Here is an 18,474-nt window from a genome sequence, read left to right on the forward strand (position 1 = left end):
TTATCATTATTCTGGATACTCAGCATTCCTGACATGCTCTGTCTTCCCACTGGTGGGTGCCTAATACGTACCAAGTGGTAGAGCTGCACGGCCTGGCGCACACTGCTCTGGAGCTCTGCCACAAGTTGTTCACACTGCTCCAAGCTCACTGCTGGTTCTGGGAGGGACAGAGACAGCTCAGTTAAGGCCCAGCAAAGCTGCCCTTTCAGGCCTCCCCACCTGCAGCCACTCAGCAGGACAAGCCTACCCCACAAGCATCACACCCTCTCCACTTGCCCTCAATCCTTTCCTCTTGCCTCTTCCTTCCCAACACCCTCCCAGCATCACACAGAAAAGAAGGTCCAAAGGAAAGGGCCAGCCCTAGCCCCAGGGCTAGGCATTGAGAGGCAAGTGGGTCACAGGGAGATCATGAAGATTGACAGGAGTGTCTCACCATCAGGCGTGTGACTTATGGACTGAGACAGGAGCAGACAAGACAAAAAAACACCAGAGGCTGAACACACAGAAATGGAATAGAGCCAGAGAGCAGCCAACAGATACAGAAGAGAGAAGATGGAGCAGGAGATAAGAGCTGGGGAGCCATGCACACCTGAGGCCTGGCTTGGGGCTGCCCCTGGCCTGGTACACTCCATGGAGTTGGGAGTCTTCTCAGGAGGTGGGGGCTGCAAGTTCTCAGAGCCTTGGAGAAGGCTGCCCACTGACAGGTGCTGCGCGCAGGGGCTGTTAGACCCAGGCTGAGCTTGGCATTCTGTCCTAGGCCTGGGAGGGGTACTCTCTCCCAAAGAGGCCTGCTTCTCAGATGTACTGTGAGTCTTTCCTAGGCCCACTGGGGAGCCAGGCTGTTCCGCCTCACCAGGAGACCTGCCCTTGGTAACAGGTGAGAATGTGGCCAGGGTAGGACGATCAGGCAACGGCTTTGGAATGTCCAGGACCAAGTGAGCCCGGCTGGGCAGGGCCAGCTTGCTAAGTGGTGAGACTCGAACAGGGGCAGGAGCTTGAGGTTCAGCCTCCAGGCCCAGATTCTCTCCAACAGAGATGCTGCGGGATATCTTGGCCATGGAACTGGTGGTGGGGTTCTGGTAGGAACGGGGCCGAGACAGACGGCCATCAGCCTGGGGCAGGGAACGCAGGCCTTCCTGGGCCTCTATCTCTCGTAAGAGCAATGGGCCTGGTGGAGAAGCCTCCCCTACAGAGAAGATAGAGATACATGCAAGTCAAATGGTGAGGAAGGTATCTCAGGTGCCAAGGCTCAATTCCCAAGGAGCTGCTATGCCCTGCACACACCCACTAAAGGACACCCAGTGGCAAGCACAGTGACACATCAGGGCTCATCAGGCCCTCCTTTCTCTAGCATGCTCATGTGCTCTACATTTCCCATACTCTAGAGCTGAGCCCACCAGGCTCCTTACCCTGTGGCACCAGACTCTGCACAGATTGGGCCTTCTGGAGTCTACCTAAGGAGCTGGTTGATGCCACTCTCTTGGGTGCCCAGCTGCTGTCTGGGCTGAGACGGCGTCGTGGCAACAGCACAGGGGCTGCCTGCTGGGGGCCAGGATTTCCGGGGGTAGGCTCCGCCTCTGGGGGTGCTCCTGGAGGATTGGCACGACTGCCTCTCAGCTGCTCGCCAGAAGTCTGTGGCATCAAGACTGGTCTCAACGTCAGTGCTAGGCTTGAGGAAGATGGGGATGGTTCCCTAAAGGGAAGAAATGTGGAAGAAGGCCCAGAGGAGGCTTAAGGCTCTCCCCTGCCAAGATAGGGAGAAGCTCTCTCAACACTAGGGAAGCACTAGGAGAGAAGGGCAGGCACAAAGTCAGCCAGCCCCAAAACTTGGAAGTACAAAATACTGTTGGACGTGGAAAGACAAGCCTTAGAGAGAGAAGGGCTACATGCTGCCCCAGGGGCAGAAATGTCCCCCTATTAGGAGCACTGGGAGGTCAGGAGAGCTGGAGCTCCTTGTGGGAGAGCAAGAACTGCTGTGGGGAGCATACCTGAGTGGGGGGGTCTGCACTTGCAACAGGAATCGTGAAGAGATGCTCTGAGACTCTGTCCTCTCTGGTACTCGGACAGGGCCTCCTGCCAAGGTGACAGAAATCATAAAATGAAGGAAGCCCTTGCCCCAGATTCTCCCCCACCCCCGAGAAGGCAACCCCAGGGCATGCTCTGCCTTTGGACCCTCCCTCTTAGCCAGACAAAAAGGGGAGCAGGGCAGATTACAGTGACCAAATGTTGGGCCTCTGACCACACCTGGAGCAGATCCATTGGCCAGAGTCTCAAAGTGCTGTTTTAGAAACTGCTCCTGGTCCGGGGTACGGGGGCTGCCTTCCTGCAGTCCATAGGGGCCAGGGCCTCCCTCCTCTTCCTCTTCTTCTTCATCTCCCTCAGCTGGCTCTTCAAGGTCTGAGGAAATGCCATCCACACTCAGGGGCTCCGTGCTCTCAGAGTCTGGATGTGGGGGAGAGAGAAAGAAGCATCACACTGCACCCATCTGTCGCCAGAGTCTCCACTCCCACCTCAATCCACTGACCTGTGTGGCTCTGGCCCTCCCTCAAGGCTGCAGCCTCACCTTCATTGGGGTGCTCAGGGCTAGAAAGGCGGCTGCTGCTATAATCCACAGAACAGGCACTGTCAGGGCTATGCTTCTCTGAGCCCCTGCTGCTTGGATACGCTCTTCCCAGGGTCCCTCGCGCTGATGCCTGCCCCTGGAACTCACTGTCGGGAAGGCGGCAGGGGAAAGAAGAGGGAAAAGAAGAGCAGGGGTAAGCAGCAGCCCACTAGACTCCTGCTTTCCTTCTCCCCACCTATGAGCAGGACTGGGGATGAGGCAGTGGTGAAGTGGCAGGCAAGCCTGAGTGCCCTGAGGCCAACCCTCTTTTCATTAAAGAACACTCAAAGGGAAGAGAGACTGGGGGCTGCATGGCCTCAGGGGTCTGGTGGAAGAAAGATGCTTGCCTGGTATCCAAAGTGGGGCTGTCACTTGGCTCCGGGTAGACAATACCATCTTCAATGGGTGTAGGCTCCAGATCTTGGGGAAAGACCCCTTCCTCTTGGGACAATAATCGGATAATGTGGGGGCAGGAACAGGGTTGTGAAGTCTGAGACCGAGGGTGCTTTTCATTCTGGAAACATACAAAGGGCAATTACTGGAGTTGTTGATGTGACAGAGAGTCTGAGAAAATGGATGGAGGTAGGTAAGTAAGGATTTGGTGTGCACCGTTCTGGGAGAAGCTGGATACTCTAAATCTGAGGACAGACACCAAGAAGCTGGGCTGGGCTCCAACTAGTGTTCCTGAGCTTCTCGAAGTACTGTATTAGCATTCTGGCTGCCAACCTCCAGCCACCACTTAATATCATAAGCCCTCCAAGGAACCCAACCCAAGACAAAGGCTACCCTTTGCTTCTTCACATCAATCACCATACCACACAGCCTGCCCAGCCCTACTCTGACTTTGCAGTTCAGGTTACCCATATGCCACATGAGCAGAGCAAGCATAGCTGGACCAGTGCTCAGGCTCCAGCTGTTGGCACAAGGCTGGCTAAGGCTGCCTGGAGAACTTTAGGGAACTGGAAGAAAGCTGACTCACCTGGATAGTATGTGAGGTCTCAGGGGCCTCCTGATCATGCTTCCCAGGACCAGAAGGACTCATGGCCAGCAAGTCTTGGCTACAGCCCCGAGGGCTTGGGGTCAGTGTCTCTAGCTGCCGCAGGTCCAGCATGGAGCGAACACTCAGCTCAATGCCAGACTGAGCCCAGCGCCCTCTTCTTCTGGGTCTTTGGTTGGCTGCAGGAGCTGGGTCCAGGAACTCCACCGTGTCCGGTGCCTGGTGCAGGGCAGGCGTGGGAGAGGAATAACAATAACAATTACACAATAGTCTTAGCAAACATTCATATATCACTTACTGTGTGCTAGGCACTTTACACATATCAGCTCATTTAAACCTCAAAACCACCTCATGAAGTAGGTGCTATTCTCATATTTATAGATGGGAGAAAAACCAAAGCACAGCTGGTTTAAATAACTTGTCCAAGTCCCATAGACAACAAGTGGCCTGCCTGTGGGTTACAACTCAGGGAGTCTCACTCCAGAGTTCATGCTCTTATCTTCATTCTACGTCCTGTCTTCTGGTCTCTGTCTTCACCTGCTGTCATGGCAACCTCAAAGCTAGGAGTCTCTATAAGTCCGCTACTCTGAGGACAGCCCCAATGGCACCAAGAACTAACTAACAGCCCAGCCTTGAGACTCCTGGCCTTGTCAGAACATGCCAAAGACACCACACCACTATCATTCCATGTAACTGCTACTGACAATGAAAGGTACTGGCACTTGAAATCCTGACATGGGACAAGTGAGGGCTGGGCTGCCCTGGGGCTTGCTCTGAAAGCCTTTAGCCTCCTTCTGGTTAAAGTAGCCACTCAGTTATGGCCTTTCCCCTCTACCTTACCTCCTAAACTGAGGTCTGAAATTCTAAGCTTACCTCCTAAACTGAGGTCTTCAGAACTAGTTTCTCCACATTTCTGCTCTTTGAATCTTTGATTTTCTTGAACTTAAGTTCTAACCGTGTGGCTCACACACCTTCTTTCTACTCCCTATCTCAACCTGGTATTTTTCACATTTACTCCAAGGCCTCCAGGTCACGGAATGGGTGGAGTACCTCTCCTAGGGAAGACCAACCCTTGCAGGCCCCCAACCTGGCCTACAGGAAAAAAGTACCTGGGCTTCATCATCTCTAACCTAGGGCCAGCCCACCTGCCTGAACTTCCCCCATAAGGCTCTTCCTTGGACACAAGGGGTAAAGCATGTGAGCAGACCCCACACCCAACTCTCCAGGCCCAGAAAGCCCTGCTTTCACCTTCCTTCATCTCTTGTAACCTTGGAAGGGCATTTTAACAATGGTGACTCACCCGACTCATCTCCCAGTGGGACAGACTTCGGGGCAGGGCTGGGCTGGGCACCGAGGCTAGACAGAGACAGGCAGTCAGAGAGAGTGTCTCCTGCGCCCCCGACCCTGGAGCCCTGGCCCCACACCAGCCCATATCCTACATGGCCACAACAATGCTCCAGTTTCCTCAGCTTACACTGCTCTTACACCCCGCAGTCCCAGAAAGGGCAGTTCTAACCACTATACCAACTGGTTCCTGTCTGACCCCATAACAGACTTCTACAGACCTCGCTCTTTCTTGGTACCCTTGGCAAGGATAGGCAGAGCTGGAAGTTCTTCTTCTTCAGTGCCCTCATCTTCTCCCTCCTTGTCACTGTCTGATGAGAGAGCTGGTCCAGAAGACAGCACTGATGGGGCCTCATGCCTGTGCCAAGAGAAGGAAGGTCATGGAGAGAGAAAACTCAAAGGAGGAAGAGTCCAACATCATGGGTCTTTTTGTGAAAAGCGGGCATTGGGGGATACAGAGTTGCTGAATGGCAGGTCCAGAGCAAAGAGGAAGAGCAGTGAGATCATAGTGAGCAATCTGGATGCCCAGTCACTGCTTGCCCTTATCCCATACTCTGTTCTCACCGGTTGGGCCCAGCAGCTCTTTGGGGAGAAGATGGTCCTTGCTGCTTGCTCCCTCGCTGATGCTGGCGCAGCTCGGCCAGACGCTGCCTCATGCTGATGGTCATCTCAGAGCTCAGGCGCCACACAAATACGCAGCTGGGTAGAGCCACAAAGTTGGGTGAGGGATGGTTAGGGTAGGACCCTGGGGGTGGCAACACCATCCGTCCCCCTTCTCCATGGGCTGGCAAGGACACCAAAGCCACCCTCTAGTGCCAGGTCAGGCCCAGTCAAGAAATATCCTTGTTCAGCCCTAATTGACAGAGACATTATTGGGGTGAAGAAAGAGGAGGAGCAGGATGTATTTGTGGCACAGAGGAAGAATCTGTGGCTTCCGCTTACCTGTCCCCTGACACAGAGATGAGATGTTTGCAGTCATTACTAAATTTCATGCCAGTGACAATCTCTGTGAAGAACAACGAATATGGCCTATAAGCCACTCAAAAGTCCCAGCCAAGCTTCTGTTCCAACAGTGGCAAGGGGAAGTGGGTTGGCTAGAAGGGAGGGGCAGGCAGATAGGATGGGCCTAAGAAACCAAAGGAAGAAAGAGTAAAGTTCCAAGGGTAGAGTGCTGGGCTACACTCACCTGAGTGGCCAAACATAGTGGCCACGCACTCGCCTGAGGAGAAGTCAAAAATGGAGAGGTTCTTGTCAGAACAGCTGGTGGCAATGTAGATCCCTGAGGGGTCTGTCTGCACCTGAGGGGTGGGACACACAGCTGGAAGAGGATGGGAAGCACCAGTCTCTCTCCACCTAGCAGCCCGTCCTTCTGTTCTCTGGCCCAGTGCCCATCCTTCTGGGCCCTTACCTTAATCAGAGTGCCATCCTCACCCTGTGACCCTTTAAATAGCTTCTTCTGCTTCCCACTGCTGATGTTAAAGATGCTGTAAAGAAACATATTCTCATTCACACGAGGAGGAGGTCATGATCAAGCATACCTGGGTGGCAGTAATGCCAGCACTCATTCCCAGCCCCATTCTCTATGGGAACCACTCCCCAACACTGAAGGGACTGCCACCTCTTGGGTGAGGCAAAGTACTCATTCTGTAGGCTCAAGGGGGCACAAAGTCCTGGACAAGACAGACATAGGGACTGAGCTGCCTAAAGCTGACCCCGTTGGGCATGAAGGAGTGTGGTCAGATGGTCTGAGAAAGGGATTCCCACCGAATATTTCGGTCCTGGCAGCCAATAGCCGTGTACTTCCAGCTGGGCTCCACATCCATGTCATAGAGGGTCGTCTTCCGTGATGTTAAAGATGCTGTAAAGAAACATATTCTCATTCACACGAGGAGGAGGTCATGATCAAGCATACCTGGGTGGCAGTAATGCCAGCACTCATTCCCAGCCCCATTCTCTATGGGAACCACTCCCCAACACTGAAGGGACTGCCACCTCTTGGGTGAGGCAAAGTACTCATTCTGTAGGCTCAAGGGGGCACAAAGTCCTGGACAAGACAGACATAGGGACTGAGCTGCCTAAAGCTGACCCCGTTGGGCATGAAGGAGTGTGGTCAGATGGTCTGAGAAAGGGATTCCCACCGAATATTTCGGTCCTGGCAGCCAATAGCCGTGTACTTCCAGCTGGGCTCCACATCCATGTCATAGAGGGTCGTCTTCCGTACCACGTGGTGTGTCCGTGTAAACTGTACTCCATCTCCAGACTGCAGGGGTGGAGCACGTGGGCAGACCCCAAGCCCAAACACCTCACCAGGCCCAGAGATCCCTGCTTTCTCCTCTCTTTACCTCTTACAATCTCAGGTAGGGGACTGGTAGAGACCCCTACCACCACCCACTGCCCCATTCAGGGAAGCCCCGTCCCCTCACCTTCTGTGCAGTACGGAAGTAGATGCTCTTGTCTGCTCCACAGCTGATCATGCGGACTTGCCCATCGCTGGCTATGGAGGAAGGGGGCCTAGCTATTCCCACTGCTCTCACACAGGACCAGCCCTTCCTCTGCCTTCCCTCAGTATTCCCTCCCCTATCAAGCTACTCCACATGGCTAGGACAACCAAGTAAATCAGGATGCTTCCCTCCAAACCTAGGCTTTCCTTTCTTCCTATTATCAACCAACCTGGTTGGCTCAGGTCCCCTGGACTGAGAGTCTACATTTCACCTGTCTTCCAGCCCCAGGCCTTCCAGCTGCTGTCTAACATCCCCCACACCCCACGTGACAGGCACGCCCTTCTCATGGAAGCAGGAGGCAGGTGGCAGTGGGTGGAGGGGATGTTGGTGGTATGTGGCAGAATGTATCTCGATTGCCCTGCCCCCACCTGCAAACTTGACAGCAGTGATGGAGGATGAGTGCTCGTCCAATGTCTGCTGTAGGCTGTACTCTCGTCCAGCATCCAGCACGTGGATCAGCCTGTCCCGGCTTGCCGAGGCTAGCAGCTTCAGACCTGGGGTTAGAAGAACTCTATCAGCCCACGAGTGCCCAGAGCAGGCCCATATCTAGGTCTGGCAAAGAGGCTGAGCCTATATCCCTAAGCCAAGTGAATCACGAAGCACAGATGGAGTTGTCCTTCCTTATACCTACAAAGACACCAAATGAATCAAAGGACTTACGGTCCAACATCCAAAAGCCGGGACAGATATAAGTGGCACTGGCAGGAATGGTGCAGGCCTGTACCATTCTGGGCTAGGGACCAGGCATCCTCCTTACCTGTGTCTGGCTTAGAGTACTCCAGGCACAGAATTTCTGAGTCATGGGCCTCCACTTTCAGCATCTCACTTAGGGACTGTAACTCATGCACCCTGCAAAGATGAGGAGAGGAAGGAGGTCACTGCCAGGCTTCAGAAGGAGAGACTCACCCTGCTTCCTTTGCTACCACCTCTCCCCCAACCTTTTTCAAAATTTATTATTTATTTTTGAACTTTTAGGCTTCAAGAAAAGTTGCAATGAATACAGAGTTTCCATATTTCCTTTACTCATCTTTCCCCAATGTTAACATCATACATAAGAACAGTTCAATTACCAAAACCATAAAATCTACACTGGTACAATACTATTAATTTAAGGCTTTATTTGAATTTCACCAATTTTTCCACAATATCCTTTAATGGATCCCCAGGATCCCATCTGGTGTACTTTTAGTTATTATTGCTCTTTCCCATGTATATAGATATCTTGATCCCCGATCTTTTTGAACCAAAAAGAACTGTAGTCTGCAACAGTTCTTCAGTCTTTCTTTACCTTTCATGACCTTGACACTTTTGAAGAGTATTGATCAGTACAGGTACTCTGTCGCAAATACCTCAACTTGGGTTTGTCTAATGTTTTCTCAAGATTGGACAAAATTTATGCATTTTGGGCAAGAATACCACAGAAACAATGCTATGTCCTTTTTAGTATATCATATTATGAGCTTCATGACATTGATATGAGGATGTTAAGCTTGATCATTGGTTGAGATGGTTTCTGCTGGGTTTCTTCATTTAAAGTTATTATCTTTCCATGTATATAGATATCTTGATCCCCAATCTTTTGGGGCCAAATTTTTCTAAAGCTCTGTACTTGGGGACCTAAATTCTCTGGCCTGTACCACGGAAGGCTGTCAATACCCATTCCAGGCCTCACATTACCTGAGCGTGCCCATACGGTCCCCCGAAGCTAGATGCTGTCCATTGGGGCTGATACACACAGAGCGGATGCCCACACGGGGATCCATCAGGGACCCGTCACCTTTGTCTCCTCCAAGCAGCTCAGTGTCCAGCAGGGCCTGAGTGTTCCCATCCACATAGATGATCTTAATGAGGTCCTAGTGGAGGTCAGGAGAAGTAGATAAGGCAGGCCTGACTCAGTACAACCGCAAGGGGAGAGGAATGCTGGACAAGATAAACCTTTGGCTCTCTGAGCTCAGTCAAATAAGAGCTGGAAGATCACAGTCTGGGGACCCAATTCCTGAGAAGGTGTGAAGGCTGAGGGGATGGGGATATTAGTGTGGAGTGGGGCCCTAAGGCCTCAGGGCTCACATTGCTGAGGATGTTTCGGTGCAGAGTGGAGCCATGCACCCCAGAGCTCTCTGTGTTCCACAGGCGAATGGTGTTGTCCGAGGAACAGGTGATAAAGGAACTAGGGGGCAGGCAGGCCTGATTACTGTCCTTCACTTCAGGGTAGACCTAAAGGAGCAAAGGGAACAAAATCAGATCTCTAGGTAGGGAGCAGTCTCTTGCCTGCCCAGGGAGAAGGGAATGCGATTAAAGGGATAATGCTGGCCAAGACTTAGCCCAGTCACACAGTCAGCAAGCTGTAACTAATAGATCATCTTCATAATCACTAAGGGAAAGCACATTAACCAAGTACCCACTATGCACCAGGACTCTTCTCTATCCCCCACTTACATTATTTCATTTAACACTTAGAACAATTAGATGAATCAGGTACGTCACTTTACAAACTGAGGAAACTGAGGCTCAGTCAAGTTCAGAAACTTGTCCAAGAACACCCAGCCTAGAACAAGGTGAAGCTAAGGATGGACAGTGGCACATTAAAAGTCTAAGATACATAAGCACGAAAATTCAAACTCAATCCTCAGGACCCATCTGAGGCTAGACAGATACACAGGGGTGTTGCTGAAGAAACGAGGAGGAAGCAGGAACGTAACATTATACTTGGGGATCCCCACTTTCCATCTTCACAATGGTATCCCAACAAATCTGGTCAGTCTCAAGCCAGCCCAGCCCACATACCTCCACACTCCAGACGCAGGAGGAATGATACAGAGCCGAGTACACCTTGCCCACTTTCTTGGGGTCTCTCACGTCCCAAACATAAATACTGTGGTCGTTGTATACACAAGACAGCCACTGATTATTGGGATCAAAGGTCAATGCAATGGTGTCTGGATACCTGGCATTGGCCGCTCCAGAGAAGAGGCGACTGTGGGAGAGAGGACAGGGTAAACTGGTGAGTGAGGAGCTGATAAAATGAACGACTGAAGGGAATGAAAACTAAAGCCAGCCCATGAAGGAAGGAGCAGAGCATGGGAAGCCCTCTCCAGATCTGCAGGTTTGAAAGCAATTGCTTAAGAAAGAAAAAAGCAACCCCTGACAGCTGTCAGCTGGGAGCTGACCTGCACTAGCTGCTGGGCCATGGTGTTCTCCTGTTGAACACAAACAATGTCACAGAATGTCACACACAAGGTCACTCTGTGGCCATGACAGAGCAAAATAAAAACAAAACTACTCTGTCATTGTGTCTGGGCACAGATAAAAACAAGATCACTGCACAAACCACAGATATGACCGAACATCATTCTTTCCCATCTATAAAGATTGACTGCTGCTTCTTTACCAATTACAGCTTTAGCTCCCAACTTTTAGATAAAAATTATTAGGCTGTCCAATTAGAGAATTGCTCCCGCCTTCCTAATAGCATCCAACCAGAGCAAAACTTCAATCTCTTGAACTATTCATAAAATCACTTCACACAGTTCAAATCTTACAATATTCCCTGCTACTTATCATACGCCCCACTTCCTAAGATAGTCCCTGGTTCTCCTTGGTTACAACTAGTACCAATAAACCTTAATTTTTTTGTCTACAAAGGTGTTCTGGTACTCTTTGGGGCATCGATACACTATTCACCTTGTTCCATGAAGCACAGCCAGGGAAGGCTGGGCACAGCGTGAGGCTCTAAATGAAGGTAGGGGGCCCACATAGCTCACCTGGCTTCAGTGATGCTGGCAATGTCTGTCCCCAGAGCATGGGGTCGGGGCAGGGTGCTGAGGAAGTGTAGGTTAGAGGGGTTGAAGAGGCGCACAGTGCCATCAGCACAACCACAGAAGATGTAGTCTTGGTTCACAGAGATGCAGTAGGCCACGGTGGTCTGTAAGCAGAGGGGCTCAGGTCAGCAAGGGTCACCTGCCCAGCCTTTCCTCAACAGTCACCTGCCAAGAGGAGAGACCAGCCAAGGCAGGGGCAAGGGAAAAGCAGCCCAGCTGCTCTAGACTAAGCCTCTCAGCTGTCATCTAGAAATGCCCCTCCCTCCAAGAACAGGTGGCCAGAGGAACCACAGCTACATTTGGGGGGATGGGAGTCAGGGACCCCTCAAAGTTACTAGAGGTTTTGGCAAAGAAAACCAAGTAGGAAGAACCCAGCAAAGAGAAAGAAACAGCTTGAGAAAGAGAGGAGAGTCTAGGCACCACTTACTGTGAAGCTGTCTGTGTTCTGAGCAGAAGAGGAAAGCAGGGGAAAGAAAGACAGAAAGAGAGCAGAGAGGAGGCAGTTATACAGATCTCCACAGGTTGGAACTGGGCCAAACTCTGGCTTCCTCAAGCTTTTCTCCTGGGGTCCCCCCCTGCATGCATGAGGGCCCAGCCTGTGGTATGAAGCTATAGGCATCAGTTCTCCCCTGAGCTAAGATACGGGCACTCCCAAACCACTGAGCCAGAAGTACTTACTCTCAGCTCCACCCACTTATCCAAAAGCCTTCGATCACTGAACTCGCACAGGAGCCCTGAGGATGTGATGCAGAAGGTGCTGTCTGCCTTCTTCCCTCGGCCACAGGCTACATCAGTGAACAGGTTGTTCCGTAGTTCTCCCAGCAGCCCTGAGCGACCCAGCAGGGGCACAGTGGCATTCACCTGTGGAGAAATACCGCTGTTGCCCACCCATCTACCCCAGAGCCCACCTCTGGAAACCAGGGCCCCTGGCTCTTTGAGACTATTCCTCGGCCCAGAGAGTATCTGGCTTATCCAGAACTTCTGTATGTCTGCTGAGCAAGCAAAGAGGGGCCCAAATGGGAGCAAGGTCTTCTAAGGTGGGCTGAGCTGGCCCTGACCCTGATGGCTACTTCAGCCTCAGCATCTCACCTTTGAGGTCTTACTGTCATCGAGGTACCAGAACTTGATGTGCCGGTTGCCTGCAGTGACAAAGTAGCTGCAATCTTCAGAGAAGGACACTGCTGTCACCCGACTGGACACCTTATTGGAAGCTACCACGATGTTTTTCTGGAGGGAAAGCCAAAGGAAAAATCAAGGGTCTGCCTCTTGGAGCTAAGAAGAAAGAGGCTCAGAGGATAGAGGGTTAGATAGGATTTGTACTCAAAAAGTTTCCAGGATTTACTGGTCAGAGTAAAAAGGGGAGGGAGGAGAATTTCTTTCAGGAGTTGAATAGATTCATTTCCTCTGGCGATCCTCAAAGAGATGACACTAGCCCCTTTTTACCAACATGCTTGGCTATATGGTTGTTCTTTCCTGCTTCAGATTACTTTCCAGAATGAGACTGAGATCAGCAGAGTGGAGTAAAGGGGCTCAGGTCAGCATCTTCCTGGTGCCCCAACAGGCCCTTGGACCCCCATGAGGCTGCCGGGCCAGCCCACCCAGCCTACTCACCTTCCAAGCCCAGACGTTAACGATCATGTCATGCTGGTAGCCCACGGAGACAATGTACTTGGCACTAGGAGAGAAGGCCACACAAGCCACACCATACTTATGCTCCTGCAGCTCTGCCACCTGGCAACGTTCAGCCACATCCCAAACCCGCACGGCAGGCATGTGACCACTCTGCAGGGAGGCAAGAACTAGAAGTGAGGGCCAGAGGCACACAGCACCCCCTACCCTTTCAGAGTAGGGACCCCTGCATCCCCAGCAATTGGATACAATCTCTCTAATGACCTCTTGGTCAAGGGCAGAGTGCTACACAAGGAAAAAGTAGAGAAGAAACACAATAAATATCTCAAGACAACAATGATTATCGGGGAGAAAAAGGCCCCAGATTTTGTTCAATATCTCTGGATAAGGGTCTGCACCTCTATTTATTCGAAGTTCCCCAAGTGATCCTGATGGGCAGCCAGGGTTGAGGACCACTACTACTCATGCCTACTTCTGCCCCCATGACCTCCCTTTCAGACTGAGAAGGTAGAGGTATTCTTCATGTGCCCAGAAGGGGGCCTCCGGGGACAAGGAACATTCTAAGGCAGTGTTTCCCTAAAAGGGTGATTCCCAAACCGGCAGAAACAGCATGATGTGGGAACTTGTTAGAAATTCAGATTTTGGAGTCCCATCCCAGACCTACAAAATCAGAAACCCTGCACTGTGCAATTTAACAAGCCCTCCAGGTTATTCTGATATACACTAAAGCTCAAGAACCACAGTTTAAGGTATAGCAAAAAACAGGATTTGGCATCTGTTCACGAAGTCAAAGTGGCAAGCAGCCTTAACTAGGCCTAGGATTGTAACTCTGTGCTGAGGCCAGGCCTCCTACCCTCTTCAGAAAACTGCAGTCCTCTTTCTTCACTTACCTCTCCAGTGACCAAGTACTTGCCATCAGGGGAGAAGGCAAGGGCAGTGATAGTTTTTCTGTAAGAGATGAGGCAGGTCAGAGGGGTGCTGGCAGCCTGGCCTAAGCCTGGCTCCCTCACAGTCCCCTCAAAAGGCAAAACCAGCAAACATCGATGGCACATGTGGCATTTCCCCAGAGAACCCCAGACAGTGCCCTCCTCAAAGTCTCCAGGAGAAAGAGGTGCTCCCTGAGGGCCCATACCCATTTACCTGGAACTGTTGAGGATGTGGTGCTGTTTGTGTTTCCGGGGATTGAACAGCACGACCACACACCTGGGGAGACGAGTGAGACAACAGACTTAACACGAAACCACAGCTCTCCCAGGAGCTCCCACACTACCTGGGAATTCCAGTCACCCAGCAGAGGGGATCCACTTGCCACTGACGGCAAATGACTGCAACCTGTTCTTCCTTCCTTTCCCTGCCCACAAGGGCCTATCTTTGCAGCTCCTTGAGGGTGAAAGGACTCCCTGGAAGCCTATCCCCACCGGGTCAACTAAGCACTAGCACCATCTCTGATCACACTCACAAAGGGCATCAGGGACAACGATCTTCCCACAGCTCTCGCACATAACTCAGGAAGGGGTGCAGGTGGGGAGAGTACAAGTGATTTGGCAAAACAGGCCACAGGTACATGGCCAGTTCACAGGCTTGGAGTCACACTTGTATCAAGAATTTGTGCTCCAAGGAAGGGTGAGGCCTCTCAGGTGTGCATCCACATGTATACCTGGAAGGAGCCAGCCCCCCACACCCTCTACATGTCAGATGAAGAAGAGGCATGGGACCAAAATTGCAGGAAAGCTCAGTAAGACTAAGGGGAGGGGAAGAGAGAGCTTGAGAGGGCCTGGAGCAGCCTGTTCAGTGCCTAAGAGCTCCAGGGCTCAGCCCTGAAAATCCCTGACCTCTGAAAAGGACCCTCCAGGTTATGAGAAGACTTGACCTGCCTTACAGAAAAGGCTGGGAGTACCCTCTCAATCAGGCGTCAAGGCTAGATGCCAGCAGATTCAGAGTGACTTTCCAGAGGCAGCTCCAGAGAGGCTAGATGATAGGAGTCAGGGGCAAGAAGCCAGAAGGCATAACCAGGCAGTGTTCTCCCTTAGGCTCCTTGGCTGTCAGCAGGCCTAGGCTCATTGTGCATCTGCCTCCACATCATCAGCACTGTAACTAGCTGACAGGAGCAAGTATGGGGCTTGCTGCTCCAGGTAAGGGAATGTGTAGAGAATAAGCAGAGGGAGACAACCCCCAGACCCAACCTTGTTTAGTAGGAAATCCCCTGACCCCACATTTGCTAGAAACTTAAAGCAAAGGTGAGTATAAGCTATAAGCTGCTACTGAGTGCTCAGCATCTTAGGCTCAATAAACCACTTAAATATGCAAATTCCACAGGCAATCTCTGGAGATGCTAGGATCTCTGAGGTGTACCAGGTATGCCCAGAACTGCCAAGCAGACCAAAAGCCTTTGAATTCCTGAGTCACATCCTCTTCTCTTCTAACCCGATCCCCCAAATCCTTCCCCACTGTTTTCTTTCTCCTTCTCTCCCCATCCCCTGATCTTTCCATGTTACCCTTTCTTCATTCCTTTCTCTCTTTTCTCTTTATACCAACTTGCAGTCTCCTGCTTCCCTTCCAGAATGCCATGTCAGGAGAGTTTTTTAACATATGACAAAAATCAGATTGCTTTAGAAGCTCTGTGCCCCATCATTCTCCCTCTTCTGTCCCAAAACACACACACACACACACACACACACACACGCACGCACGCACGCACGCACACACACACACACACACCCCAGGCACACTTGCTCAGTTTCTGTTAGGGGCAATCCAGGATACAGGGAGCCTAATTCTTCCAAAACAGATAGACTTTTAGGACCTTGGAGCTGGAAGGAAGGATGGAAGGAATTAAATGTTCTATATTAAGTGACTTTAGAGATCACCTGGTCCAACTCTCCAAAATTTTGAGGTGAGGAAACCTAGATTCAGAAAGCTAGGCTCTGATAAACAGCTAAGCCAGGACTCTCCAGTGCTCAAACACTCATGCACCTCTAATGGTGTCACCCTTTGCTGATAATCCCTGGGGAGCTTCTAAGACCAAACTCCTTAAAGTGCCCATGAAGGCCCTGGGTGGTGTGACCCCCTGCTCACTCTCCGGCCTTACCATGCACTATGCTCCACCGCATTCTTTCACTCCCTTTAAACTTGCTATGCTCCTCTTTCTACAGGGTCTTTGATGGAGCTCTCCTTTTCCCAACTAGTTAACCCTAGCCTTCATTCAGATCTCAGGTTGAAAGGCCTATGAATATGCTGTCATCACCACACAGTGTATCAATCTTGTGTAACATTTATCACAGCTGCAATTTTACATTCATTTTTGATCACCTCTCCCACTAGACTGCATTCCATGAGGGTGGGAACTGGGTCTGGTTTGCCTTGCTGCTTTGTCTCCTGGGCCTAGCAGAGTCTGGCCTATTGCAGTTGATCAAGAGCCATTCATTAAATGGGTGAATGCCTCCCCTGGTCCACTAGCTTGGTCCTGTGGGGTATCAGTAGGCCCCAGCTCTCCTCCCTACTCCTGTCTTCTATGAAAGAAGGGACCGAGGACCTCTGGATCCTCATCGAGGCAGTGTGGGGCAATGGGGACATTGTGGGTTTTGAAGTCAGAGGCCAGGGTTTGAGTCCTTGTTCTGCCATGTATACCTCTGTGACCTTGGGTAAGTGACAAAACTGTTTCCTTATCTATAAAAAAAAAAAAGAGAGAGAGACTCTTGGATCTAGCTCATAAGACTCCTGTGAAGATTAACTGATTTTTTCAGACACACATTAGAAGCCAAACGAATGGAAAATGTTACTATTACTACTCTTGGAACATGGAAATGAAGCTGAAAGGGGACTCCTGGCAGTGGGGAATGAGGTGCTAAGGGATTATGTCAGGTTTTTCCTTAGGAAGAATGCAGGTGAATCCTGTTAGGAGCCTAGTAATGGTAAAAACTTTAAATGATGCTTTATTTTTTGTCCTGGGGAGGCAACCAAGAAAGAAGAGTTGGAATAAGGTCGGAGGAAGAAAGTCTCTGCATCTTCATTGACTTAGATGACAAGCTTAGAAGGTAGCAAGGAAGGGATGGGGGAATACTGAGGGAGAAACTACCATAATTGTCTAAGACAGCAGCACAGAAGCATGGAAAGATAACAGAAGTAACATCTCCTGGCTAAGTTAAAAAGCACCACACAAGAGTTTCAATGAACTCTAAACACAAAGGTGTCCATTTCCTCAAGTAACTGTTCTACTGCTCTTCACACTTATCAAGCACTTACCACTTATCAAGCACTTTCCATGTAGCAGCACCTAAGATGTCTGGTCTTAGCTAATCCTTAAAACAACCTTGGAATGCTGGTACAATTATCCCCACTTTATAGATGCACAAGTTCAGAGCACTGAGGTAATTTGCTCAAGGCCACTCAACTAAAGCAAAACACAGTCAGGATTCCAGAAGTAGTGCTCTAAGAAAAGCAGAATGGAGTGAGTGGGGAGAAAAAGAGAAAACTGAAGTTGAAAGACATGAAGCACAATGAATTAATGTGCAAGGTAATGAGGGCAGAAGCCTCTGAGAAGAGGGAAAGAAGACTGGGGCACTTTGAGGGTAAAGGGATTTAGGTTACAGAATTTTAGAAAATCAGAACAAGCACAGTGAAAATTATTAGCAGTTATAGTTCAAAGTTCATAGATTTAAATATTTAGATTTTAATATTTTATTCAGTGTGTGGGAAATGATATGATACCCCGAGCAAGTTTTCAGGCTGATGTTTGCTGAACCTTCTGCTATCTGTGCTGACCTATCGAGGAGGCCCTCTGTAGGCTCTTCTTTCTAGCAATGGCTTCTAGTCTGAGTGGGTACAGGTTACCTAGCTTTCTAATCAGCAGCAGATAAACCATGGCAGAGGGCTTCAGTGGAGAGCTGATCTGACTTAAACTGACTCAATGCATATTTAGCCAGTCACATTCCAAATCCAGAACAACAGGTGATGAGGGCTCTATGGTAAGCTTTTGAGTTTTCTTTTAAACCTATCATCCCAAAGCAGCATCCTGACCTTCAAAGGCAATGCTTCAAACTGTTTAAAACACTTTCTAAGTCACTGCACACAAATTCTGAGTCTTGATAGGCCACAGCATTTTTTCCTCCTCCTAAATTCAACTCCATGATCGGAGGAGGAGGGAGAGTAGCACGTGTGTGTGTATGTGTAAAAAATACAATGTAGATAGAAAGATGGCTGTCTGAGGCAACCCTTCCCTTCTCCTCACCCCCAACACATATACACACAGTATAGCCAGGTGTGGCATGGAAGAGTCAAATAAAGGAGGGAAACATACAAAAAAGGGAAACACACAGAGGTAGGCCCTTAAGCTGGAAATTTTACTAATTATTCGAATTTGGAAATCTTCCAACACAGAGAAAGAGGACAAAAGAGACCAACCCATGGTCACATTTATGGGGACAACATTGCAGATGTTGAAGTAAGGGCGGAAGGTATCCAAGGTTCTCCCTTTGCCCAGCTTGTTGAGGTCCTCCCAAGAGAACAGACCTCAAAAACAGTGATGTGGGAGCCTCCTCTATCTTCTTTGATCTTTGAACAAGCTCCTCAGTCCACTAGGGAAAG

At 50.3% G+C, this 18,474-nt stretch overlaps 1 protein-coding gene across 1 annotated transcript in view; it reads right to left on the bottom strand.

The window, feature by feature from the left end:
- MAPKBP1 (mitogen-activated protein kinase binding protein 1) overlaps positions 1-18,474 on the bottom strand; it is a 51,188-nt gene that overhangs the window by 3,021 nt on the left and 29,693 nt on the right. The window contains exons 4-30 of the mRNA XM_006920466.3: positions 14,032-14,094; positions 13,782-13,839; positions 12,874-13,044; positions 12,352-12,489; positions 11,941-12,123; positions 11,206-11,366; positions 10,229-10,418; positions 9,512-9,658; positions 9,122-9,297; positions 8,202-8,293; positions 7,813-7,938; positions 7,367-7,437; positions 7,082-7,203; positions 6,352-6,427; positions 6,130-6,241; positions 5,886-5,949; positions 5,508-5,642; positions 5,165-5,301; positions 4,900-4,955; positions 3,582-3,818; positions 2,950-3,116; positions 2,564-2,709; positions 2,245-2,442; positions 1,989-2,073; positions 1,410-1,693; positions 590-1,186; positions 72-157 (exon numbers count right to left, since the gene is read on the bottom strand). Of these exons, the coding sequence (XP_006920528.1) occupies positions 72-157; positions 590-1,186; positions 1,410-1,693; positions 1,989-2,073; positions 2,245-2,442; positions 2,564-2,709; positions 2,950-3,116; positions 3,582-3,818; positions 4,900-4,955; positions 5,165-5,301; positions 5,508-5,642; positions 5,886-5,949; positions 6,130-6,241; positions 6,352-6,427; positions 7,082-7,203; positions 7,367-7,437; positions 7,813-7,938; positions 8,202-8,293; positions 9,122-9,297; positions 9,512-9,658; positions 10,229-10,418; positions 11,206-11,366; positions 11,941-12,123; positions 12,352-12,489; positions 12,874-13,044; positions 13,782-13,839; positions 14,032-14,094 (4,078 nt within the window). The remainder of the gene's footprint in view (positions 1-71; positions 158-589; positions 1,187-1,409; positions 1,694-1,988; positions 2,074-2,244; positions 2,443-2,563; positions 2,710-2,949; positions 3,117-3,581; positions 3,819-4,899; positions 4,956-5,164; positions 5,302-5,507; positions 5,643-5,885; positions 5,950-6,129; positions 6,242-6,351; positions 6,428-7,081; positions 7,204-7,366; positions 7,438-7,812; positions 7,939-8,201; positions 8,294-9,121; positions 9,298-9,511; positions 9,659-10,228; positions 10,419-11,205; positions 11,367-11,940; positions 12,124-12,351; positions 12,490-12,873; positions 13,045-13,781; positions 13,840-14,031; positions 14,095-18,474) is intronic.

The sequence above is a fragment of the Pteropus alecto genome, unplaced genomic scaffold (genome assembly GCF_000325575.1).
Source record: "Pteropus alecto unplaced genomic scaffold, ASM32557v1 scaffold86, whole genome shotgun sequence".
NCBI classification, from domain to species: domain Eukaryota; kingdom Metazoa; phylum Chordata; class Mammalia; order Chiroptera; family Pteropodidae; genus Pteropus; species Pteropus alecto.